At 35.6% G+C, this 27603-nt stretch overlaps 1 protein-coding gene across 1 annotated transcript; it reads left to right on the top strand.

Moving 5' to 3' along the window:
• The first annotated feature begins 1147 nt into the window (after positions 1-1147).
• On the top strand, positions 1148-23417 carry LOC128998033 (protein yellow-like). The gene is made up of 6 exons (XM_054423974.1): positions 1148-1240; positions 16131-16413; positions 16853-17062; positions 17592-17828; positions 20790-21091; positions 21435-23417. The coding sequence occupies exons 2-6, from the start codon at positions 16132-16134 to the stop codon at positions 21691-21693; spliced, it is 1290 nt and encodes a 429-aa protein (XP_054279949.1). The 5' UTR covers positions 1148-1240; position 16131; the 3' UTR covers positions 21694-23417.
• The last annotated feature ends 4186 nt before the right edge of the window (positions 23418-27603 follow it).

Genomic DNA, 27603 nt, shown 5'->3' on the forward strand with positions numbered 1-27603 from the left:
TTCCCACTTTTGTTTTGAATCGTCCATATTGTCCTCATTAATGCCGGGCAACTCTGTTCGTAGTACTGATATAACCTTATCGTTCAGGGTTGTCCTTTACGTCCTAGGCTGAAGTTCTTGTGAAGAGATCTCTCTAGTCCTGGGCTGCCAAAGGGGAACCAAGGGTGAGAGGGGTGGCAAAAGACGTGGGAGGCAGCCCAAGGCGAGATGTATAGCCCTGGATTTGAGCGAGAGTCTAGGACCAGAGTGGCAGCACAGGACAAAGAGGCAGTCCGTTGAGAATAACAGCCTTGGTTGGAGAGAGAGCTCAGGATGAGAGAGGCAGTCCTTAGCTAAAAGCCCCGAGCGAGATGGGGTAACCCAGGGTGAAAGCAGGCCTTGTTTGAAGGGAGAACAGAGAACGAGAAAAGCGGCCCAGGATAAGAGAAGCAGACCAGAGCAAGAAGAACAGCCCTGAACCAAAGAGGAAGCCCAGGAGGCTGCCACTCTTTGCCCTCAGATCTCCCTCTAGTCCAGGGCTGAATTTCTTGTTATGAACTCTCCTATTCGTTCTAGGCTAACTCCTAGTCCAGTGCTATTCTTCTCGCACTGGGTTCTCCCTCTTTCCCAGGGCTGTTACTCTTTTCTGAGCTACTGTATGCTGTTTGTCATGAGCTACTTCTCTTTTCTTTGGCTCCTCTGCACGTCCTAAACTGTTATCAGGGCTGTTCTTTTTGCCCTGGAGTGTTCTTCTCCTTCTAAAAGATCAGTAGTTTAATATTTATTATAGTTTTTGATTGTATTGGGTTAATATTACCTAAGTAATATTAACCCAATACAATCTACAACTATTAATATTACCTATGTCATGAGAAAAAGAACAAAAAGCCCTTTTTTTAAAAGGGCCGCTGAATGTGTCCTAGGTCACTAGAAAAGCTGGGCCCTCACAAGCGAATGTTTCTTATGTGAACTTTATGTGATATGTTGCAAAAGGGAGTGTGGGGCCCTCAGTTTTGATACAATGTTTTGGAGAAAGAAAGATACTGTAACAAGAGAGTCTGCGAGAGGTGTTCGAGGAGGTTTTTCGTCGACTACTATGACGGGGGAGAGAGAGAGAGGGAGAGAGAGAGAGTGTGTGTGAGTGAGTGAGAGGGGCTGTGGTCTATACTAGGCCCCCCTCAACCTATAGTCGGTTAGTCTGTGCCTTAGCGCTGGCCGAAAGAGTGGATGACTGCTACTACCTGGATATAAACTATATTGGGTAAGAAAATATAACTGACAATTACTTTTCAAAGGATCGTCTCTACATATTATTCATTTAGGCTATGTATGTTTTACCTATAAAATTAAACAGTTGTACACCTCGAAATTATCATAACAACCACATAATAGTATTGACAATGGTTTACTTATACGATCAAATGTGTCCATAACATCATCAAACATTTTGAAGAACGATCTTTTCAACACTATTAGCAAGAGGTTACACTACCATGTGTAATGTGATTTTCATTTACCAACAATTCTAATGCAAATCAATTGTAGACTAAGCTTACAGGCATTGTCAAATATCGTTATATTGTCCTGTCTAAATGTTCTACAAATGTTCAAGCCACCATAGATTTAAAGCAAGTTTAACTTATAAGTTAGTTGGCAAGTAAGCCATAACATTGGTATCTTAGCAATTTCGTAAGAAAGCTCATCTCTAACCACTATGGATCAACGTACTTTAAACGCGTATTTAATCTTGTAGTCTCAATTTGATAACTCAAGGAATTTGAAACGTATCAGCCTTAAATTTATCAGTTTCGTAGTAATTACATACTATATTTCTTAACTGATCCTCACACCTTATCAGATTGGCAAATAACAGCATTCACCGCTTATCATTCTTATAAAGCTTTTCTTAGAATTATATATTTGATCTATTCTTGACTAAACAATTAAAAACAAAATCTATCACCTTCCTACTGTTATAGTAATATATGTAAATACCATGTGTCAAAGCTTTCCTAACTTACAGCTTACTACATTTCTCATCAGTGCTGTAGCTTTATATTTTTATCGTATCATCCTAAGTTAAACACTTCAGTTTGAGCCTAATTGTTTATAGCCTTTCACACATTTTATCTCTTGCATATAATCCATCTCTGTCCGTGGTATTTTCACTGTGCGCCCTTGCTTCAACCGTGGTTCCGGTCGTCCTCATTTGTTATGATTCAGTGATAATCCCGTTCGTACTCGACACTTCCAGAGCCACTTTTTTCGGAATTTTAACGTGAGATAGATTTAAGTCAAACGCGATTTCAATATTTCGTCATTATGTTCACATAATCATTTGTTAATCGTTGTGGTCACATCAGAAGCATCGAACTGTTTCAAAACTAAGTATCTACATAATATTTTGATGTTTTATTATTAACTATTTAATTAATTATTTTACAATTACTTCTTGTGAACTATTTACAAGTTATAGGCTTTCCTAAAATTATTGTTATTAGAACTTATCATATAAAAAAGGGTTTGCTCATTAAAATACTACAATGGGCAATGAGTAAACCTCCTTTTAAATCTTTCCCAGTAAATACAAAACTTAGGCTGTTAGCCCTACAAAATTAAAAAATAACGTAATACTAAATACCCCAGTCCCAGCAAACCAGGAGACTAAGCGAATTTCCATTTACCGTGCGCGATTGGACTTTCAATTAAATCTATTTAAATAACATAAGGTTTAACAAGTACCTAGGTTTGCTGCTACAGGGAGGGCAATAAAGTGTGTATTTTAGCAAAATATTAAAAACGTAGTATAAAATAAACAAATTTGCCAAGTTTGTTAAAAATATAGCCATAAATAAGCAATCCACAAAAGATAACTTATTCTCCATAAGAATAACATGGAATTTGAAATTCAAATTTTTTTTATTATCCGTAACCAATAACCATAAAAAGACACTTCCATCTACTAAAATATTTGTTTTTAACTTTTTTAAATGGTTTAAAGAGTAATTGGGAAATTTCATGTTTTGGTGGTCAGAAATAAGAAAAACCAATTTGTACCCTATAAAACCCCCCGTAAACGTTAACAATCCTATGGTCCAATAATGCTGATTTGCGAACTCATTCAAATTTATCCCGCCTTACATCTTCAAGCCAAATTTTATGAAAATCGTTGAAAAATTACTCAAGTTATCGCGTTCACGGATATATATATATAGGTTTTGGCCTATAGGAAAATAAAAATGAAAAAGTATATAGGTCTCTGGCCTAGGTCTTACGGTGCCACCCTTTAAACTACTTCCCTATAGGGAAATTCGCTAAAACGAAAGAAATAACTAACCAAATAATTCATAGCTGTTAGTTTAGATCGAGACACAAAACACAGGTGACAGACAGTAACCGGTAGTGAGATGTTTTGAAATCTTGTCATTTTCTGCATGGGAAACTACACAATTAACTAAGAACAATCATAGTAAAGATAGTTAAATAAAAGAAACATATTAACAGAAAACCTAATGCGGAAGGACATGTCACGTAGAATTTTCATCTATTAGCAAGATTTGGCTCACAACACTCTTTATTGCGATATAATACCGGCTTCTAAAAATGAGTTGCAAAACAGAATTAGTTAACAATGGGACTTGGGATATCGTCTCAGGCGCTATCAAGTATGGGACGCAACTGTAGTCCCACGATGTTTTTCTTCTGATTTTAGTTGCACCATCGGTTGATTGTACAAATGTACAGGTGTGAAGGGCGATATCATCTATATTGACATGGGAGCAGTCACTCAGCTTATTGAGATTATTAGTAGATTAGTAGTTATTGTCATTCTTTGTCATTAGTAAAGTGGATCTTTGATCTTGCATACGTTCGAACCTGGTAAATTACAACATTTTATTTGTGTTGTAAAAGCAAAGATAAAGACCCGATAATTTAAGCTAAATCAGGGCTAGATCAAGAAATATTTCCTTGAAAAATACGTTTTGGTGAAATTAGTTTATGTCATTAAAATATTTATCTTGTAAAAGTTATACGGTTTATAAACATACTGTATGCTGATTGAAAAGCTATTAGATTAATAGGATATAATTCCATTAGATCTAGGAATATTTATTTAAATGTGTTACCTTAACAGTGCAGCATAACGAAAGATTGAATTCACCCCATGGGCAAAAATGTTCCTTCGACCATTGCTCCTTTACCAACCTTTGCTTAGTTTTGAAAAGAGACCCTCTAGACCATAAAGATTAAAATGCGCTATATTTTATCACAGAATAAAGGGACTACTGTTAATTCTGTAATTTCATCCATGCTTAGTTTTATCAACTAAACAAAACTATAGCCAAGAGCAAATCGGTTTAATAATACGAGGTGGTAGAGCCCGTTACCTTGCTATTACCATAATAATTCGACCTTGGGTTCACTGTTACGTTGCCTTAAAGTACTGAAAAGTATGAAGTAGTCTGACGAGGGAAAAGCTTGTATATTCTATCGTATTGAATTTTAATTTCTACGATTTTATTAATCAAATCTGTGTGTAAAAGTTATAGTTCAACTTCCAGTTTTCAGTTTCTCCTACGACCAAATACCAGTAGGTGTTTGACCTGCTGTGTGTTGACCGGTTATAAAACTAGTTGTAACAGTTGTCTGCTTGCAATATGTATTTAATCTCTTCTATTAAATCTCTCAGGCTACATTTTCTCCACTATCCATGAACAATATTCACCTCCCTCAAGTAACAGAAACAAAATACTTGGGCATGCACTTAGATGCAAAGCCTCTTTGGAAGGCACATTACTGGACTAAAAGTAACATCTAAGTTTAAAAACAACTAAACTTAATTGGTTTCTTTGATCTAAATCAAAACTTAGTACACAAAATAAATTGTTACTGTACAAAACAGTTAAAAAACCAATTTGGACCTATGGGATTCAGCTTTGGGGATCAGCCAGTACCTTAAACAATGAAATTATTCAACGTTACCAATAAAAATTACTACGTAAAATTGTCAACGCACCTTGGTTTGTTACCAACAGAACAACATCATAGTGATCTTAACATTCGAACAGTCAAAGAAGAAATTACAAAATCTTGTGAAAAATACATTATCACATTGGAAAATAATTCAAACCATCTTGCACTAAATTTTATTGGACAATCACAACACCATTTACAGACTGAAATTACATATTTGACCTCCTATTCAGTGTAATACTAAATTACTTACGTATTCTCGTCACAGCTCGATAAAATATGTCAATTCAGGGCATGTTTCGGTGTTAAAACACCATCGTCATCTCCAGGTACATATGTAGAGTTGATCAGTAGTTAACATCGTCAGAAGATAAACACAGTACGAACACGAATAAATACATTAAACAAATTTAAGAAACAGGCCTGTTCTAACAAAAGATGACCGACCGCACAGGTAGCAAGGGACAGACTTGCTCTTGGCTAGTATTGGACAGTATTGATATTAGCGATTGCCATTTGCTCAATCATTGACAAATGCTAAATTCTTGGAGATGGTCGATCTATGGTTGCATGTTGTTGGCCAAAGAACATTTCGGATGATTTTCCACGCATGAGGTACAAATGTATATGTACATGTATATAATGGCTCAATGTGTTAAAGTGTCTGCCCTTTGTGCTGATTAGTATGCGAGTGTTACCCTTCGAGCATTCTCCTCAGTCTCGTTCACACCGGAGTCAGCACATGTTTAAGACTTTTGTTGGCAAAATACTTATGTCAACCACAGTAACACAGCTTTCATTAATCGTACGAGCGATTATGGTGGGATGCATTTACGGTGGGTCACCCAATAATGTGGCGGGATGCATTTACGGTGGGTCACCCAATAATGTGGCGGGATGCATCTACGGTGGGTCGCCCAATAATGTGGCGGGATGCATCTACGGTGGGTCGCCCAATAATGTGGCGGGATGCATCTACGGTGGGACGCCCAATAATGTGGCGGGATGCATCTACGGTGGGTCGCCCAATAATGTGGCGGGATGCATCTACGGTGGGTTGCCCAATACACGGCGGGATGCATCTACGATGGATCGCCCAATAATGTGGCGGGATGCATCTACGGTGGGTCGCCCAATACACGGCGGGATGCATCTACGATGGGTCGCCCAATAATGTGGCGGGATGCATCTACGGTGGGTCGCCCAATAATGTGGCGGGATGCATCTACGATGGGTCGCCCAATAATGTGGCGGGATGCATCTACGGTGGGTCGCCCAATAATGTGGCGGGATGCATTTACGGTGGGTCGCCCAATAATGTGGCGGGATGCATCTACGGTGGGTCGCCCAATAATGTTGCGGGATGCATCTACGGTGGGTCGCCCAATAATGTTGCGGGATGCATCTACGGTGGGTCGCCCAATAATGTTGCGGGATGCATCTACGGTGGGTTGCCCAATACACGGCGGGATGCATCTACGATGGATCGCCCAATAATGTGGCGGGATGCATCTACGGTGGGTCGCCCAATACACGGCGGGATGCATCTACGATGGGTCGCCCAATAATGTGGCGGGATGCATCTACGGTGGGTCGCCCAATAATGTGGCGGGATGCATTTACGGTGGGTCGCCCAATAATGTGGCGGGATGCATCTACGGTGGGTCGCCCAATAATGTTGCGGGATGCATCTACGGTGGGTCGCCCAATAATGTTGCGGGATGCATCTACGGTGGATCGCCCAATAATGTGGCGGGATGCATCTACGATGGATCGCCCAATAATGTGGCGGGATGCATCTACGGTGGGTCGCCCAATAATGTGGCGGGATGCATCTACGATGGATCGCCCAATAATGTGGCGGGATGCATCTACGGTGGGTCGCCCAATAATGTTGCAGGATGCATCTACGGTGGGTCGCCCAATAATGTTGCGGGATGCATCTACGGTGGGTCGCCCAATAATGTGGCGGGATGCATCTACGGTGGGTCGCCCAATAATGTGGCGGGATGCATCTACGGTGGGTCGCCCAATAATGTGGCGGGATGCATCTACGATGGGTCGCCCAATAATGTGGCGGGATGCATCTACGATGGGTCGCCCAATAGTGTGGCGGGATGCATCTACGGTGTGTCGTCCAATAGTGTGGCGGGATGCATCTACGGTGTGTCGTCCAACAGTGTGGCGGGATGCATCTTCGGTGGGTCGCCCAATATGTGTGCCTCTCTGCGTAACGTGACATTTGTTTTACACAGAGAATCTCACGTTTACCTGATTTGATATTGAATTTACTATTGATTTACCATACATTTTTTTGCAATTGTGTAATACTGTAAATAAATAAGAAAACCACCAATTCCACAAACGGAACTGCAATAAATTACTGCATTTACAATCAGCTGATAGTAACGGTTTGTAGTTGGATTTGATAACAGCTGTATGGTCAACAGACAGCTCATATGTTAAACCAAATAAAACATTTTTTTCTTATAAAATAACATTGTAACTTTGTGACATTGTAACATTTTAAGAGCCGAAGGATAGAGTCCTGAAGTCCGATTTGTACCATTTCAGATGTATACCTTCCCATAGTTGTTACCGAGACCGAGCCAAATTTCTTGCGGATCGCTTCAGCTGTTCAGGAGAAGTAATTGTAAATAAAAATCCAGAGTGTAGTATAACAACTTCACTATACTTACTTCACTCGCGATACTTTACCCGCTCTGTTTTATAACGTATTTTTAACTTCGACAAATGTTTCAACATTTGGAAATAATATATATTGATATGATAAATTGCGATTCAAACTCAAGCTGAAGGTGATTGAAAACTGTTCATGCTTGGCGACCGATTGCACTCTAACTACTGCAATATTACACTATAATCGGCGAAACCTTACAAAAAATCGTTTAAATATTTTTGTGCAGACTAAGGTTGAAAATCCATCCACTGTAATCTTGCATTTGTATAGATCCAGATTACCACTAAGTGCGATGGTGGAACCTAACCTAACCTACTGAACGAACGTAGATTAGTTGGTTTGTTACGTAACCGCACTTCCCGACATTGGCGGAGAGTCAAAAAACTTTTCACTGTTATCACTTTCTACGAGAAAGTGAAACACTGACCTTCCTTGGAGTCGATATAAACAGTAACGGGATCCCGGTGTGCTTTCTCCCACCCATCTCAACCATTGACTTAGGAAACTATAGGCCTAATCATAATTCACATGCTCGGTTGCGCTTATGTGAAAACCTTTTTTTCCGTAATTTAGGGTAGTTTTGCCGCAAACTCTTGAGTTTTCTGTTCTATTAACATATAATAGTCAACAGATTATAAATAAACCGTTTTATTTGGTTAATATTGATGTTAAAGTTGACAAAATAACGAGAAAGATAGTGCAGCATTCGACCCATCAAAGAAGTTTTGACAAACTGCATCAGGTTTTCAACAATAATCGAAGGATAAAATGTGTGTAAAAGTAGGCTACAAGTGTGTTGGAAGGTCCGTCGCTCAAGTAGACTTAATCTACCTATAATGAAGAATGTGGACTTGACGGCACGTGAGCAATTTGAATCTTGTTGTCTAGGCGATGTCAAAGTCCGATTCATTCAAATTCAATTCAGATTCAAGTACTCGACGCCTGTGAACTACGGAACGCAATCCCTACACTACTATGTTTTTAGCTTGCAGCCGCAACTGGAAGGCAAACGCTTAACTTGCCCTCATCTCACCTATTTTCGGATTAGTTTGTTTTGTGTAATCATTGTGGGTGTGTTAGTAATAAAGTGGTATTTCAAAACAATGTGCCCGATGACATTTCCGAGGATTTTATTGTTAAATTGACTTCAAACCAAATAAATTTACTACTAACAATCCCCACTAGGATTTTACTTATGCAACAAATTGTCTGTAAACCAGCGTGATACGCTTGAAGCTTCAATTGGCGAAGTACAAGTACTAATATCAAACTTAAGAGTTTAGGACCAAGGAGATGGACGTTCTTTCAAAATCTAGGATGAGTGAAGAAGTTGCTAGTTTTAAATCTAAAATAGTCAATTTAGAAAGAAAGACATCACAACTGGCACACAGTGTCATTAAGCTAGGTCAGCATTACATTTAGCCTTAAGTTAACTCAAATCTGAGAAATTCAAAGTTTCTCAGCATTGTGAAGAAGATAATATCTTACCGTACATTATACTGCTAACCTTTCAACTACTACGTAGCAGATGTAAGTAGTAAAAATAATTCTTGAGATATCAGTTTGTGGACTGATTACAGCACACTGAATTCCTACTTTGAAACTATTTTATTTTATTTCGTTTATTTTATCTTATTTTATTTTATTAGCATGATATACACAATTTTACAATAAATACACTGATGATATTATGCTACATGACAGTTTGGATTTTGTGAAAAATTCAATGATAAAAAAAGATCCTTTGTTTCAACATGCAAAGCTACGGCCATATGGACCATTCTCACATAACCTGCACTTAAATAATAATGCTTTGCTGCTATTTCAAGGGTACTTTAACATGACATTGTTCTATCTGGCTTGGAAATTGCAAAGACGCCATGATATTATCTTATATAATGCAATAAATTGAGCAGATCGGAAAGTTTAAACAGGACTCTCGCTCCCATGGATGACCTAGAGCTGGATGGCCGGAACCTTTTTTTACTCTTCTAAAAGAGTGAAAAGGTTTTTTGAAGTAAATTCCTGAAAACACATCATATTTAATGGTTAGATATTGGTTTATTCGTAATAATATGCTTGTAATAAATAAGCATAAATAAAATAAATAAAAGAGGATAAATAGTGTAAACCGGTAATCATTCTATTTGGGTTTATAAACACTCGAATAAAAAACTACTACTAACTCAGCAAAAAAATTAATCATCATACAAATTATTCTTTTGTAAAGTCTTAAGTTCGAAACGTTTTGTTTGCCTGTGATTAAAATATCAATATTAGAAGTAATTGAACTTATCATCACTCTTAAATCATCTTCAACACTTATTCTGCTTCCGTGTTTATTTTCTATGTAGGCCTACAAGAGTTCAGAAAATCCAATCTCACACAAGTATCTCGTAATAAATGGCATCGAAAATATCAGAGCTTGTCGAAATATAAAAGTGTACTTGGTTTTACATCCAATCCAAAAGTTATCTTTAAAATAATCTTTCAAGGAACTATCTTGTGTGGGATTGATCAAACTTTTCTTTAGTTCCAATTCATTTGTTCAGGTTCCTAAAAAGGATTTATAATCCAGTCCACTGTAAAATGGCCTTCAGATAAATACGTCTTAAAGCGTTTTTGAATGCGAATTTATTAATTTATTTATTTATTGCCAACGGATTTCACCAATTTACAATAAGAATTACAATATAGTGTGATACTCATCATGACTAAATACTAAAACTAAGTAACAATGCAAAACTGATGAACAATACAATAGGGATGCATGCAAAATCTAAGACAGTAAAAAAAACTACTTATACCTAGGAGTAACAAGACATAAATAATACAAGACGTACGGTAATTGAATAAATAGTTAAAAGTTTAAGTCTAAGAAATATGTACATAACAGAGACAAGTGAGACTAACCTAGAAAATATAACAATAATCGAAAAATTCGACAAAAAAATCGATAATAGTCGAAAAATTTAAATTAAGGTCTATGATGGAAATTTAAAAAAAAATTGGCCTATCGTATTTTTCTACACTCTGTATACAAGAAGGTAGCAAAATATGTTGAGAACTGCGCCATTTTATTAGATTTCCAACCATATGCTACACTATTGAGGTTTATATCTGCTTTTTTTTATTTTATTGGTTTGAATACTAGAAAACGGGAAGTCTTTTTACTGTTTTTACGTTTTTACTGTATGAACTGATACTAAAATACAAGTTAAGTTTTGCTGAATAAATGCCTACTATTTATGTTTTAAGTGCTAAAAACCCCGTGTTTTTGAGTATTCAAACCTCTAAAGCGAACATGTTTTTATAATTATTTATTAAATACCTTAATTTAAATCTTTGAAACTATTTACAATGGAGTTTTTATTATTGATCCTCCAACAATTTCCATGATTCGTATTCAAAATTTAATGTAGAACACGAAATTTACATCATCTACTCAAACCCGTTTGCAGCTAATTGAGAAATTGCTTGAAAAAAATAAAAATAATTCTTTGGGAAGCCATTTTTGAGACCTGGTACCTCTTATATGCATCATCACATATCATTTACTTTATACTTACACAAAAATATTTCTGTAACATTAATGACCAGCCACCCTGTATATTAATTTGAACAAATGGTGTTTTTGGCCTCTGGGGACCTCAAATCGAAAAAGTAAATTGGTCACGGGTCCAGGTCTTTCTACGAGACCTACGGTAGTAGCTTATTCCTTATATGGGAAATTCTCTAACACGCTTATATGCTAGTATCCCTGTTTTTTTTTTTTTTTTTTTTTTTTTTTTACTTCATTGCCGATCAGCTAAAATGCTTTTTTTCTAGCTATTGTTGAGGTTAATTGGGAATTTATTCTAAATAAGACACAACATGGTATCTTCGCAATAAGAATACGTTAAAAGTATATTATTGGTTTTATGCCAAGATAAGTTTCAAATTATGTTTCTAGGTGTGATCCAGTGATTTCAGTTAATAAGTCAACAGTTGTGATTGACATATACAACTTTAAGGTCACCGAATCCGTAGTAAACATAAATCGTGGGCCTATTTGAACTTGTGAAAACACCATGTTGAGTCTTATCTATAATAAATGCCCAACAACACTAAAATTCATAGATATAACTATGCATGCATATCAGCTGATCGGCAATGAAGTAAAGAAAACAGGGATGCCAATATACAGTGTGTAAATTAAGTATGGAAACAAATCTGTATTTTTTAAACCAAAATAGATAGAAATATTTGGTTTGTGGCATTGACTGTTAACCAAGGTTCCGGAATTTTTTGCATCAGAAAAAATTTTTCACCCCCTCAGGGGGGGTAGGTGTAGGGGGTAACTTAATTTTTTTAAATAGCAACCCCTATTGAGTGACCTCTCATTTTGAAGGGTTTGTCAAAAGAAATACAATGCCGTAAACCCGAGGTCGATATCTTACCCCTAACCAGATTGGCGGCCATTTTAAATTTCGAGATGGGCAAACGAAATCCAGTGTGGATACCCATAATTTACCTTTTAAATGGGTTACATTGGGTAAGCCGAACTCCAGATACCATTATTAGATTGAAAAGTGGATGTTTTTATCGTATTCAAAATTTTGCCCCAGCCCCCAAAATAGGGGATTTTGGGGGCAGCCCCAAATTTTTAAACGCAAACCCCTATTGAGTGACCCCTCGTTTTGAAGGGTTTGTCAAGACAAAAGCAGTGGCACAAATCTTAGGTCGATATGTCATCCCTAGACGAAATGGCAGGCATTCAACATTTTTAATTGGTGAAATGGGCGCTTTTTTACCCAATCAAGTTTTTGAATGCCTGCCATTTCGTCTAGGGATGACATATCGACCTAAGATTTGTGCCACTGCTTTTGTCTTGACAAACCCTTCAAAACGAGGGGTCACTCAATAGGGGTTTGCGTTTAAAAATTTGGGGCTGCCCCCAAAATCCCCTATTTTGGGGGCTGGGGCAAAATTTTGAATACGATAAAAACATCCACTTTTCAATCTAATAATGGTATCTGGAGTTCGGCTTACCCAATGTAACCCATTTAAAAGGTAAATTATGGGTATCCACACTGGATTTCGTTTGCCCATCTCGAAATTTAAAATGGCCGCCATTCTGGTTAGGGGTAAGATATCGACCTCGGGTTTACGGCATTGTATTTCTTTTGACAAACCCTTCAAAATGAGAGGTCACTCAATAGGGGTTGCTATTTAAAAAAATTAAGTTACCCCCTACCCCTACCCCCCCTGAGGGGGTGAAAAATTTTTTCTGATGCAAAAAATTCCGGAACCTTGGTTAACAGTCAATGCCACAAACCAAATATTTCTATCTATTTTGGTTTAAAAAATACAGATTTGTTTCCATACTTAATTTACACACTGTATAAGCTTGTTTTGTCGTTATAACGTGTCTCAAATTACTTTTAATTTGGGTTGCGCAGAAAACACCCTGTTTTGAAGCCTCTTTTTAAAGGTTATCTGTGAAATCCAAGTGTAAAGCACTGAAAGCAGTAATTTTAAACAGCTGTTCTACTTATCCATTGTCATCTCTATCTCTATCAGATCGCGAAAGTAGTCATTGCGTAACCGAATACCCGGTCGCCGGTCGATTAATTATGTTACATCCTTTACTGACTCCCACCTCAATCTTGTTAAGGAAATATAAATCATCCTGTTGCGCCTCAAAATTCCAGTTTGGGAAGGTGGTTGATTTCTAAATGTATTGTTGTTTGCTAAGAGAGCTGGCTGAAAAAACAAATGCATGTATAAATTTTCTAAAAAGAAAAGACAAAAGTGGAAACTGTAGATACTAAAAAAGTTTAATAAACACTGTGCAGTATGCTTTGATTTCGATATTTTATTCGTTGTACGTTGTGTGAAAAACAACCTAAAATAATAGGTACTTTAAACATAAACACAGCATCAAGGACAAAGATAAATTAATTTGAATGTTTGCTACATCTTATCCCTTGGATCTAATTATTTTCCGATTAAGATAATCACAATATACACGCGCACTACTACAATACATAGAATTAAACAGCTGCCAAATCCTTGCATTTTACCTTACATAGTATTTTTTTATATTTATTTTCTTATAAACCACAAATAAAGATGTACCATTTCCAAAGATGAAGTCCCAATGTGTTGTCAAGCTCGTGTAAGTGACAAGGGTACAATCTCCATCGCCTTTAACTTTACTTAGTTCGCATACTTTTCGTCATAGGCGTACTACAATGAAAACTGAAAGTGTAAAGAAGGCCCTTTCCTCCCTAACGAGAAAGGAATCCGCTCGAGTCGAGGACATCATCAGTGTACGACTGTCTGAATTTAAAGTTCGTCCACCTGTTTTGCAAAATAAAGTAGTTCTGATGGATAAAAATAATATTGTAACGTTATCAAAACGTGTTTGTTATTATCGTGTCTTGTGTACACATTCATACTACAATAACATCAAAAGTTACCCTTCATGGGTATTTAGACAGAATTGACGAGTTTGTGCCTTAGTAACAACAGTTTATTTATTTATTTATTCATATCAACGGATACACCATTTACAAAATATGTGTTTTAGCACATGAGCAGAATGAAAAGATAACAAAAATATAACAAAATAAGTTAAATAATGACCATGAAACAAAGTAGCATTGCAACAAAAATAATAACAAGAAAACAACAACGTGACAAAAATTACAGATAATAACATTAACAAAGTATTGTGCAGATAATAACAAAAAATATGTAATATTAATTTGGACTCTAGAAAAAGCATATAGATTTTGAAAGTAACAACAACAAATATCTCCTCAAGAATTAACAAAATATAAACTATGTTGACATTAAGTTCTACGTGAAAAAATAACAACAAACAACAATAAATCTATGAATGAAAACAAGAATGAAAGAGATTTAGGAAAAACAAACAAACATCAGCTACAAAACAAGCATAACAAAGATAATGTTGGAGCATTTTCTTCTGAAGTAAGACAACTGTTCGTTGAAGTACTTATACAATAGGGGACTGATGCAATCACTGAAGTCATCAACACTGTTACCAAGCAGTGCTGCACATACATAAAAAAATGTACGTAAATTTCAGTTAAACATCTACAGTAGCACCGTTCCTTATTATTATTTAACTCAAGTGTCATCACAAATTGTATATTATTTTTTTTTTTTTAATTACATAAATTACTTCAAACACTGGAAATTATATTGACCAAAGGGCAACAGGAACTGTATCAATGGTATTACCAATACAATATGATTTAAATTGGACAGAATGAGAGCGCGAATTGGAAGAGAGAAAGAGAAAGTAGTGTACGAGTCGTGATATTCGTATGTAAAGGGCCTCGTCCCATTTAGGCGTGGTAACATTTACATAAAATGCTGCGATAAGTGAACAACTCACAGCTCACAGCTGGCGTAACCAAAGGCCTACTTCCTCGTTACTCCTCGCCTACTCCGCCCATAATGTTTTTCAACCAGTTATTATTTTTGTGGTGAGTACTTTCTGTGAATTTGAATAACAGAAATTTTACAAAAAAAAATATTGCACCAAACCGGAAGAATAACAGCGTGTTTAGTAATTGTTTACACGTTTGTACATAATGTTATCAAAACCGAATGGTTTTTGTTCGAGTAATCTTATATAAATACATACATTATATCATACTCAATATTATAAATATGAAAGTTTGTGTGTTTGTTTGAAGTTCAATCACGCATTAAGTACTGGTCAGATGGGGCTGCAATTGGGTATGATGATAGCTCACGTTCCCGATTAACATATAGACATATGTACTTATTACGGGCTCCACCCCCGTGGCTCTGGAGTTTCCCATGTTAACCTTGTGAGTATTCATATTATTTAATATAATCAACGAATTTTGTCAGGTGTTTCAACTGCACAAGTCGGTTCTATGATATTCAATATCATTAAAAAGTTACAAGGATTACCAACAGGGTGCAGTACTATTTTTTTCTTCATTTATGACAACAGCTAATTTGAACCGATAAGCAACAAAAAGCTGTGAAACACAAGAGAAATGTCAAAATAGGAGTTTTTTTAAGTTAAGTTTATGTTTTCATTTATAAATAGTTTTTTTATATTGTGCGAATATTCGGTCATTTACTTTTTTATTGTTTAGGTGTAGTGGCAGAACATTATGGCTATGGTAGATGTGTGCTACAGCACACCGTAAATTAAAAGGACCAAATTTTCTAAAACCGTGTCCTCCCCCATTGGAAACGCAAAGCAGGAGTATAACTGCAATCAGCAATTTATACTTATACGCCAACCCTGAACGGAGGACAGGTGTTCTCCTAGTATTATTATTATTGTATTATTATTATTGTATTATTATTATTGTATTATTATTATTATTATTATGTATATATAATGTAATTTTTCGGCATTAGAATACACTGTTGCTTTGTCTAAGTTATGATATCACGCCGATTGTTTGTTTGACAGGATGATCTTCAGGACTGTACTCCTGGTATTTCTTGGGTGCGAGTTGGTCTCTGCTGAGTTAGAGATCATCAACCAATGGAACCTTTTTGACTTTGACATCCCCTACAACTACCCTACCAATGCCAACTACTCTACCTCGCAGAGTCCGACCACGGGTCTAGAGATTGGCTGGGAGAGGATATTCCTCTCTCTGCCCAGGTTTATGCCAGGAGCTCCCCTCAGCTTAGCCTTCATACCTCGCAACCGACCTGGCGGCTATTCAGAACTCTCCCCTAAACTACAAGTATGTTCTTTCTTATTGCTATTTAGATTTAATGTGTGTTATATGCAACCCCATTCATAGATAATTGTTTTCATGTTTTTAAGTAATGTGATTTGGATTACATACTACAACCATCACTATTGATTGTGCGTAGATTCTCGCTAACTAAGTGGTTTGTTGAACAAACTGCTGTGTACACAGTGCTAATACAATATGCAAACCCTTGATCCATAGTAAATGTAGCATTATTTTGTGGTTTGAACCTATGATGACCTATGACCTTTTGTGGACTATGATCCTTGCGATTTTAATGAACGACTACGGCTGAAGGACTTGTTCTGAAGTAATGACATTGAATTGTTCAATTTAATTATCAGACTTGACTTATCTTCACATTATCGATCTATTGTATTCTAGAGACGGTTAGAATTTTTATTGACGATGCATAATTCTGTCACAGCCCTACCCCAGTTGGGACTGGCACAGAGATGCCGCCGCTGGCGAAGTTGGGGGCGACAACTGCACAGGAATGCTCTCAGTCTTCCGCACACGTCTGGACCGCTGCAATCGTCTCTGGGTATTGGACAGTGGAGTCATGGACTCCTTAGTCAACTTCAGAGTTGCCTGTCCTCCCAAGATCCTCATCTTCGACCTCACTACTGACACTCTAGTAGGTAGTAGTTTAAGTTTAATACAACTTGGACAGTAGAGTCATGGACTCTTTAGTCAACTTCAGAGTTGCCTGTCCTCCCAAGATCCTCATCTTCGACCTCACTACTGACACTCTAGTAGGTAGTAGTTTAAGTTTAATACAACTTGGACAGTAGAGTCATGGACTCTTTAGTCAACTTCAGAGTTGCTTGTCCTCCCAAAATCCTCATCTTCGACCTCACACTTGACACGCTAGTAGGTTATGAAGGTTGATATAAAAAAAATAGTACATTGGGTGTAAATCTTGACCACGATGATTTTTTGCAATGGTTGATCGATTAATTGTTTGATCTTGTTCTTCATAGCGCAGCAGTAATATTGTCGGCGTTTACGCAATTCACTTCTTGCTTTTGAGACGAAATGATTTTATTTGAATTTTAATCTAGTAATTTTCAAGGCGTGATTCATATTATCTAAATTTGTATATTTTTTACATTTTATGTCTCAATAATATTGACAGCCTACAAACGCTTCTGTAACATTTGCAGATCCGTAGTATCACTCTTCCTCCTGAAGTCCTTCGGCCCAACACTCTGTTGACCAATCTCGTGCTGGATGACCAGAATGAGGGCCTGGATGGTCACGCTGCCAGTTGCGATAACATCTTCGTGTACATGAGTGATACTACCAACCCTGGCCTGGTCGTCTATGATGCCAGAAGAGATTCTGCCTGGAGGCTCGGTAACCCCGCGTTTTTCCCTGAACCTGACTGGGGTACTTTTAGGGTAAGCGTATATTTAACGCTAATTAGGAGCAAATGGAGAAAAATGCTTTGTGCTTATATAATAATGTTTTAAAGGGCGCTCAAAAGATTTAGAAGTAGATTTAATGGGCCAAAACTAATAGAAAATCATCTATATGACTTTTTCTAACCATGCCTTCGTCAGTGAGATATTCACTATTGGTTGCGTTTTACATTTATAAGTTTAAAACTATTTCTGATATCTTTATGAAATTTGGCGTACGAATTTCAACAGTCATGAGCTATTTGCAGGAAAGGTATCTAAAAAAATATTATTTTTTTTTTTCAAAATAGTGACCATTGACTTAATTTATTGATAAATGTTGTGGACAAATGGTAAGAAAACTATATTTAGCATTGAACATTTTATATCAAATAACACCAAGCTCAAAAGGATCTGTACATAATAAATAGCTCCAAATCACGATCTGTAGGTGTGCCCCTGTTTTGCGCCTAAAATCGTAATTTCTCAGCTATTTGTTTATAGATTTAGCTTTGTGTTGTTTGATATCAAATTGTTCTTGACATTTTTTTCATAAAATCTCCCATTCTTCAGTAATTTAAGTTATAAACATTAAAACTGCCATCACTTTGAAACAATAAATGTTAGTAATTATTTTCCTAAGAATAGCTTTTTAAACATCTTATGTCAAATTTCAAAAAGGTATCTTAAAAAGGTTTCTAAATATAAATTTGAAAGCCGTAAAAACCTAATGGCGGATATATCGCTAACGAGGCATTTTTGAGAAATATAATCTTATTCTTGATTTACGTATTATTTTGACCCGTTATTATTCCTAAATTCTTGTACTCACTTATGCTATAGTCTGTATATGTATAACATTTGACACACACACACGCCAATGTATGTAAACATATTGTTTATGATACAACAAATGTCAATTGGTAACCTTATATAAGCGTCACTAAAGAATTCAAAAGTAGGAGCAGTGCCTACATTGAAAAAACCACACTAACTGTAAGAATTTAAGAAAAAATCTTATATCTAAAGTGTAGGTACAGAAATATTGTAAAACGTGTCTCTTTCAATACTTTTAGATATAATTACATACATACTGGATACATAAGAAGACAGTTAATATATATAAGGTGTTATAATAACCAATGATTTCGACTAGTCACACCGATCATCACCGCGCTCATCAGAGACATCAATTGCCATTTTAACTTTTTTAAGAGGTTGGCGTCCTCTTTTAACCTTTCATTTGCACGCCCACATAGACTAAAACTGCCCGTGCTCGGAACATATCTAGCAAAGCAAGGGGTAAGCCGGTACAGTACGGAGGTGAACTGTAGCCTACTGATCAAATGTTTGTGGCAATGACCAGGATCCGAACCCACGACATCGCTGCCTTGGGCCCGAGGTCCGAAGTCCGTGACGCTACCAACTGAGCCACCGACTCACCCTAAACTCTTTTTATATTTACCTTCTTGTAAATTTTAGGTTCAAACATATCAAATAGTTTTGGTTGACGCATTTCCATTGCGTTTCTATAACAGTACCATCATGTTAAAGTGCTAATTAAGAGGTTGTTCAAAAGTATTCTTAACTATATACAATTTTAAAAACTGTTCAGAACTGTAACATCCATTGTTTTTTATTTAAAACTTCAGAATGTTGCATGATTTCCTTCTACTTTCTGATCTACTTTGCACTTTGAGTTGGTGTAAAAGCCTCCAAATTACCAATAAATATTAAAATGGTGTATATACCTGATTTATGGTAATACTCAAAATTGCTTACAGCTAGTTTCAGCACTTAGGCTATTGTGCCATCATGCATTCTTGTGTGAGCTGGTGACATCTTCAGGTTGTACAAGAATGTAGTCGTCGTCTTCTGAAGACTGTCGATTAAAGAAAATACCTCCGCCGCAGCAAACCTGCCGACTAAGCGAATTTCCAGTTGCCTGAATTGATTTTCAATTAAATGTATTTAATTAACATTAATTTTTATGAGTACATAGGCTTGCTGCTACAGGGAGGGTAAAAAGTGTGTTTTTTAGAGAAATATTATTAACTTGGTATAAAATAAATAAATTTACCAAGTTTGATCAAAATATATCCATAAACAAGAAGACTACAACATTTTACAATATTCCCCATAAGAATAACATGGGAATTTTAAAATAACAATTATTTGAATTTTCTCCGTAACTAATAATAGTACAAAAACACTTTGATATACTAAATTATTTGTTTTTTAAGCTCTTTAAGAAGGTCTGAAGATAAATTGGGAAATTTTGCGTTTGGAGGGTCAAAAATTAGAAAAACCAATTTTTACCCCATAAAACCCCCCGTAAAACCCCGTTCCCATAGTCCGATCATGCTGGTTCGCGAATTCATTCAAGTTTATCCCGCCTTACACCTTCAAACCAAATTTTATCAAAATCGGATGAAAATTACTCAAGTTATCGTTATCACGGACACATATATATATATACATATATAAAAATTTTAACGAATGGTGATTTTGGCCTCTGGGGACATCAAAATGAAAAAGTAAATCGGTCCCGGGCCTAGGTCTTACCATGCCACCTACAGTAATAGCTACTTCCCTATAGGGAAATTCGCTAAAACGAAACAGCACTTTGTCAAACACAAACTAGAGGAAAATTACGACACCTTAATATTTAAAAAGCTGATTTTGCCAACCACACTAACCCGGCGGAAGTAGAGTCTAGTCTATACTGCAATGGTATGTGTTGTAATAAAGCCTGAAGATGGCACCAACTCGGTGCTGAAACTAGTTGCTGTAAGCAATTTTGGGGATTAGCATCATGTAAGAAGTCACGCTATTTTAATAACCGTTTTATATTCAGTTTGGCTAAGCCTATGTAGCTTATGTTTTGGCTAAGCCTATGTTTTGATCGGAAATAATTTGTAAGCACGCTTAAGCATGTGAAACCTTTGACAATTGAAACAGGTTGCCGGAGAATACTTCACTCTGATGGACGGAGTCATCGGCCTCGCCCTGTCTGCCCCTGGTCCAGAACGCACACTCTACTTCCAAGCGTTCGCCTCCAACCGTATCTCCTCCATACCGACATCCGTCCTCAAGGCTGGCCCCAACAACGGCGATGACAGTGACCTGCCTGTGACTCTGGTGGGTCATAAGAGCTCCCAAGCTGCTCCTATCGCTGTCGACCTCAGAGATGGTTCATTGGTGTTCTGCCCAGTCAGTGAGACCGCACTGGCTGCTTGGACACCCGGCTCCCAAGACCACAGGTAACAACATGGAGAGAAGAGACTTGTAATATAACTTGGTTTCACTCGAGGAGGTTGTCACTTTAATTATTACAATGGTAATATTATGGGAATCTGATTATATCTGAACAAACGAAATCTGAATAGAACAGTTAAGTTAAGAACTATTCCTAGCGAGCTGTTATGCTCAACTAAACAGGTAACAGATTATTACTGGCAAAAAATAAAGGTATGCACAATTCAAAGTCGTGGCAGCCCCACTATTGTTCAAATACAGATATGTTTTTAACAGTTTATTATAATAAATAATATTTAAACCATGTTTACAAATTGCGCATATATAATAATTAAACTTATATCCCAGGGTTCTTGCGCACGATCCTGAGCAACTCCAGTTCGTCTTGGACATCCGTTCTGCAGAGAGGGACCGTGGTGAGTTGTGGGTCGTCTCCACAAGACTCCAGAAATTCCTAAGACGGACCATCAGTCCACAAGAGGTCAACCTGAGGATCATGAGAGTAGCTGTCACGCCCACCCCTGTCCATCCTTCCCATCCTGCCCCTGTCGCACCCGTCGTGCCCAGTCCTGCTCCTGCACCCTATGGAAACTTCCTCCACTACTAAGATCAGGAATGAAACTCGTCAAAATGGATAGTACCTAATGTAATGTAGACAGTGATATACTTTTTAAAATAACAAATTAGTCCAGAAAAAGTCCAAAGTTCCATGCGTGTTGGAAACCTGAGTTTTATTGTGTTGGATATATTCACGCTTGGAATATTTGATTTTTTCATCTACGTTAAGGGTGAAAAAGCATTTTCCTTGGTAAAATAAACAATAGATATTGTAAATGTTTTCATTACTTTGTATATGCGGTTATATAATGTAATGTTGTACAATGATACTAAGCAGTTATTTAGTAATAACGATAAAATAAGATCAGTGGAATGTCAATTAAAAAGTTTTGCAATCTACTTGTTAACCATGGATATTAGAAAATATAATTGCATGGATAATAAACAAGTTACGTTACTGGCCCGAAAGTCAGTGTTTGTAACAATATTTGAGTGGATCTGCTAAAAACTTTACGTTTATATTTTATTAGTATATATTCGGGCCAGCGACGTCATCTGTTTGTGTTTATGATCAATATTGATTTGTAGAGTCATTTTGTAGAATTATAAATCCATGAAATGTGCAAGTAGTTACTAGGTGAAACCATCATATAATGATACCAGTGTTAATTATATGGGGGGATATAGTCTTCAAAACAAAACCCACCAATGTTAACTTTATAAAGAAGTAAATAATATAAAAACAATATTTGAACACAAACAAAGCCAACAGATATTTAAACAACTTCCAATTCCATTGATAAGTTATTCCAATTCTTGCTGCACTTAGTAGTAGGATATTTATTTTTATGACAGATTAAAGCTTTTTGTTGCCAATGAAAATAATATAATAGACTTAAGCAAAACAGTTGATACCTTTACAAATTTTCCCCTTTCATAACGGGTAAGACTACGGTAATAACAATCCATGAAAATATTATTAGCAAGTAAATTAGAGGTAAAATTCAATTTTAATTATAGATTTGGATTACCTAACTAAAACTCGCTCGTGTTATCAAAACAATACAGAATGCATAGATCAATGAAGTCCAGGATAAACAAAACAAAATATTTTCATAAAGCACTATTAATTGGTTTGAATCCCTTAGAGAAAAAAAAATATTGTATTTAGTGATTCTTCTAGCACACGTAGCGAGTAATATTACGAAATGATTTATAATTTAATAATGTATCATATTAATAATATAATTAATAATGTATCATACATTTGAAACCAATACCTATTGGATACTTTACCAGATTGTCTTTCAAATAGTTTTACTTTTTATTTAACCCATTTTCAAATTTTATATCGAAAAAATGTTATATTAATTATGTGATCTTCATGATGAAATATTAACATTGGTCCCAGTATATTAAATTATGTGTATTCACATTCTTCTACTAAACAATATGTTTTCTAATATTGTTTCAAAACCCTATGACAAAATTAAATCTTGAAACATCTCAAATCAAATATCTACATAAACCCGTTGTGCCAACAGTAGTTTCCCAAGATGTAGACATTTTCCTCCAATCGTGCCAAACCCTTATAATACTTAATCAAGTAAAGATATTAATTTCAGTGTTTTCCATACTGTCTTTACATTAGTGATTGTTAGTTTTATCTAACCTATCATACGTAATTTTTTAGATAGCTTGTATATACTGTATAAATGTAGTTGGGGTGTTTTTGTACTTTTGTAAATTAAAACTTATCATTCTCTCAAAAAAGGAGTCTTGTTTTAATATCTATGTATTTTGTCATACAATTTAGTTTTGTTTAAGGAGTCGTCATGCCGTTTGTCAGCCAAATCTAACTACATTGCAACCTTATCTTCTTTGACTGTATAAGACCTAAAATGGCATAAGAGTTTAAATTTAAGAAATTCGTACATTTCTTATTTAAAATTTCAAATGAAGTAGCCTATGTCAAAATAAGTAACCCCGTCGTAGAAAACCTTCGTGCCCAGAGAATTTCCTGCGTTCTCGTTTTAATTGTAAATAATGAGCAAAATATGCGACGCTGAAGGCGTGTTTCTCCATCTAGACATTCATTAGGTCTTCATTTTTTTTTATTGACTTTTTGTTAGTTATTACTAACAAGGAAACACTATCATCCCATTGTTTTTCCTTTGTTATTGTTTTTTTATGTCAAGGGCGTTTCTTCATTAGATAAAGTTCCTATAAGCGACCTGCTTATAGATTATATTCTTTGAAGTCAATCAGCTAATAGTTTATTATGTTCATATGTTCACTGACCACAATGCTAGAAACATCAAATTCTCATACATACATCTTAACTAAGATGGTAAATCTGTAATGAATTAATTCGTCAACTAACAACACCCCATTTTAAAACATATTCTAGATCTGTTTATTTTACATTATCATGGTGGAATCACATCATATGTGTAGTTTGTTATCATTAATTAGTCTAAAGCTACACATATATGTTGTAAAGCTATGTTATATGCTACGGCATTAGTAGGTGAAAGATTTCGTTTCATCTTTATCCCTCGAATCGTTTTCCTGAAGTTCTCCTTAACTTTTGCATTAACGTTTTCTATTTGCTCCCAAGTTTTCTGCCACAAGATGATAAATCAATATCACCTATCACCTGTATCAGAGCAATGAGAAGGTGCTTTGTCGGAGAGTGGTGATGTGTTGGCTCAGTAGGAACAGCGGACAATTAAACACAAGTTTGCACTTCATTACCAGGATCCAGATACTGTAGGGAGAGGGGAGGGTAAGGTATGGCGAATCCCTGTTTGACATCCCCCAAGGCTTCTTGTTGAAATATTTACTTAGAAAAGGGATCTCGGAACTCCTACCAAACGTTACCTGGAAACTTAAATATTTTAGAGGAAAGTTCTGCGCTCTCCTCTACACTACAGGCGTTCCCGCAAGTAGCTGTATGTAAAAATACAACATATTTGTTCCATGTATTATATATATGTATGTAAAAGTTCTAGGTAAATATGCATTTTTCAGCTAATGTTGTTTTCAGTTATAATAATTGAATATCGACTCAATTAATTTTATTGTCTCACATGCGTAATTTTGTAATTCACTACAAGACATTGCCTACATCTCTAGCTTTTAGAGAGGGCAGCTTTAATTAGTTAGATTATTGTAATATATTTTAAAACACATTTATAAATATATTTTATAAAGTTTTCTAGTTATGTATCATATATAGGGTGTCCCACGAAGAGGTTACTATGTTTCAATAATATAACACAAGTATCGAACACGCTACAAATTAAAAACTCTACAGTTAAACAAGTACATCAAAATGTAAAAGAAAAATATCCCGATGATCAAAAAGGTGGAGCAACTAGATAGTAATAATATATACCCCCGCCGCAGCAAACCTGCTGACTAAGCGAATTTCCATTTGTCTGAATTGATTTTCAATTAAATATATTTTAATAACATTAGGTTTAACGAGTACCTAGGTTTGCTGCTACAAGGAAACTAATAAAGTGTGTTTTTGAGTAAAATATTGATAGCTTAGTACAAAATAAATAAATTTGCCAAGTTTGAAAATATCTATTTCAAAATATATCCATAAACAAGCAAACTACAACATTTGACAATATTCTCCATAAGAATAACATGGGAATTTTAAATTTACAATTTTTTTAATTTTCTCCGTTACTAATAATCGAACAAAAATACTTTTATATACTAAATTATTTGTTTTGAGGGTCAAAAGTGAGAAAACTCAATTTTTACCCCATAAAACCCCCCGTAAAGCCCTGTTCCCATGGTCCGATCATGCTGGTTCGCGAACTCATTCAAGTTTATCCCGCTTTACACCTTTAAACCAAATTTCATCAAAATCAGACAAAAATTACTCAAGTTATCGCGTTCACGGACGTATATATATATATATATACATATATAAAAATTAGAACGAATGGTGTTTTTGGCCTCTGGGGACATCAAAATGAAAAAGTAAATCGGTCCCGGGTCTAGGTCTTACCGTGCCACCTACGGTAATAGCTACTTCCCTATAGGGAAATTCGCTAAAAGCATGTATAAATATATTTTATAAAGTTTTCTAGTTATGTATCATATATAGGGTGTCCCACGAAGAGGTTACTATGTTTCAATAATATAACACAAGTATCGAACACGCTACAAATTAAAAACTCTACAGTTAAACAAGTACATCAAAATGTAAAAGAAAAATATCCCGATGATCAAAAAGGCGGAGCAACTAGATAGTAACAAAATATAGTAACAATATCAGCAAAAACTACTGTTCTCCTGGTTTAAAAAAGAGATCATAGCGATTTATGAACTCAATCAAATTAACTCAATCCATGATTTAGCACGTTCTGGAATTGTATTTTATTTTACTTAAGTAACGTTGTAAAAAATCACGAATATGAATTGGCTTTGCTAAAAAGGTTAATTGAACAAAAACACAACATTATTTTGATGTTTTACCACTTTGTTCTGAAGTGTCCACAACTTGCTTAAGAAAATCTGCTGATTCGTTGTATTGAAAAACTGCCAAATAGTATAAAAATCTCTACCCATTTTAAACTTCCAAATAATATACATGTGACATTTTATGTCCATATCAACTGCCATTAATTACAAGAACACATTAGTGAAGTGTAGTGTGCAAAAGGTAACTGTATTAATTATGCATCAAGCAAAGTAATATTTTAGTACAACTACAACTAGTCATGGAGTATTGAATACCAGGTTAAAGTAGATTATTTTATAAATACACAAGTCAGAAGTAAGTTAAAAGGAAATAGTTATTTGTGCAACTAGTGAGAAAAGTGAGCAATTGACTCACTCGAGAGAAATCTTTACTCACGAGGAATGGTTTCTCGAGTGAGGCAATTGTACTTTGAACTCGAGTTGCACATTATACTTTTCCTACAGTTACCATAAAACAAATAAATTTGTGAAGAAACATAACCTATTTTTACACAGAAGTGAACTTTTAATATAACATTTAATGTGAAGTGACAAATACAACAGTATAACAGCTGACCAGCTGATTTACAGCCAGTGCTGCCAACGTATTTCACGCGCATACGACGTTGCCTGCATGTTTCGTGCTCACTATTTCGTGCATTCACGTTGCAAATCTGGAGTGAGACAAAGTAATTAGAGTGAGACAATGTTAACATTGTCTCACTGATGAGCGAATTGGCCACTTTGCTTTCTCAAATCAGTGAGAGAACATGTACATTGTTAGGTAACTGTAGGAAAAGTACTGAACATATTTGCAATTTACGTTGTCTCACAAGACAAATTTTAAAATACAAGATACCACCATTCAATTAATTTAAATCAGACAAAAATCGTGTATATGTGGATATGTGGATATTTGACACAAAACGACTAGTTTGAACTGTATTAAAATATTATATATATATATATATATATATTTTTTTAAGAAAATTTAAAATAGAAAGTTATTGTAATATTTAAAATTTTACAAGTTTATTTGTAGTATAACTAATTATACAGCTACCTTGTGCACACTACTTTTACTAAATGCGTTCTTGTATTTAAGAGCAGTTAGTGAAAAAAATTATTACTTCTATGTCTAACGCCTCCCCTTAGGCGATCATAAAATAACACATATTGTATATCATATTTAAGCTAAAATTGCTTTTTATACTGTTTGCCAGTTCAAAAAACATAAAAACCTTTCTTAGGCAAGGTTGTGCACCGTTTTTATTTATTTTCCCAAAATCCGCCTTTCAAGTCGAATTTACAAGGTTTTATATGGGATGGTATATGGCAGTAACAAACTATACGTTTTCTGATAAAATACGTAAAGCAGATTGTAAAGAAGCTATTGGAAATATCTTTATGTTGAAACAGCTGGGAAACGGGAGATTTTACAAGGCAACGTCAAGAAATTTTGAAGAATCCAAAA

The sequence above is a fragment of the Macrosteles quadrilineatus genome, unplaced genomic scaffold (genome assembly GCF_028750875.1).
Source record: "Macrosteles quadrilineatus isolate MER2022 unplaced genomic scaffold, UCM_ALF_1.0 Scaffold_7__1_contigs__length_78375512, whole genome shotgun sequence".
Classification (NCBI taxonomy): domain Eukaryota; kingdom Metazoa; phylum Arthropoda; class Insecta; order Hemiptera; family Cicadellidae; genus Macrosteles; species Macrosteles quadrilineatus.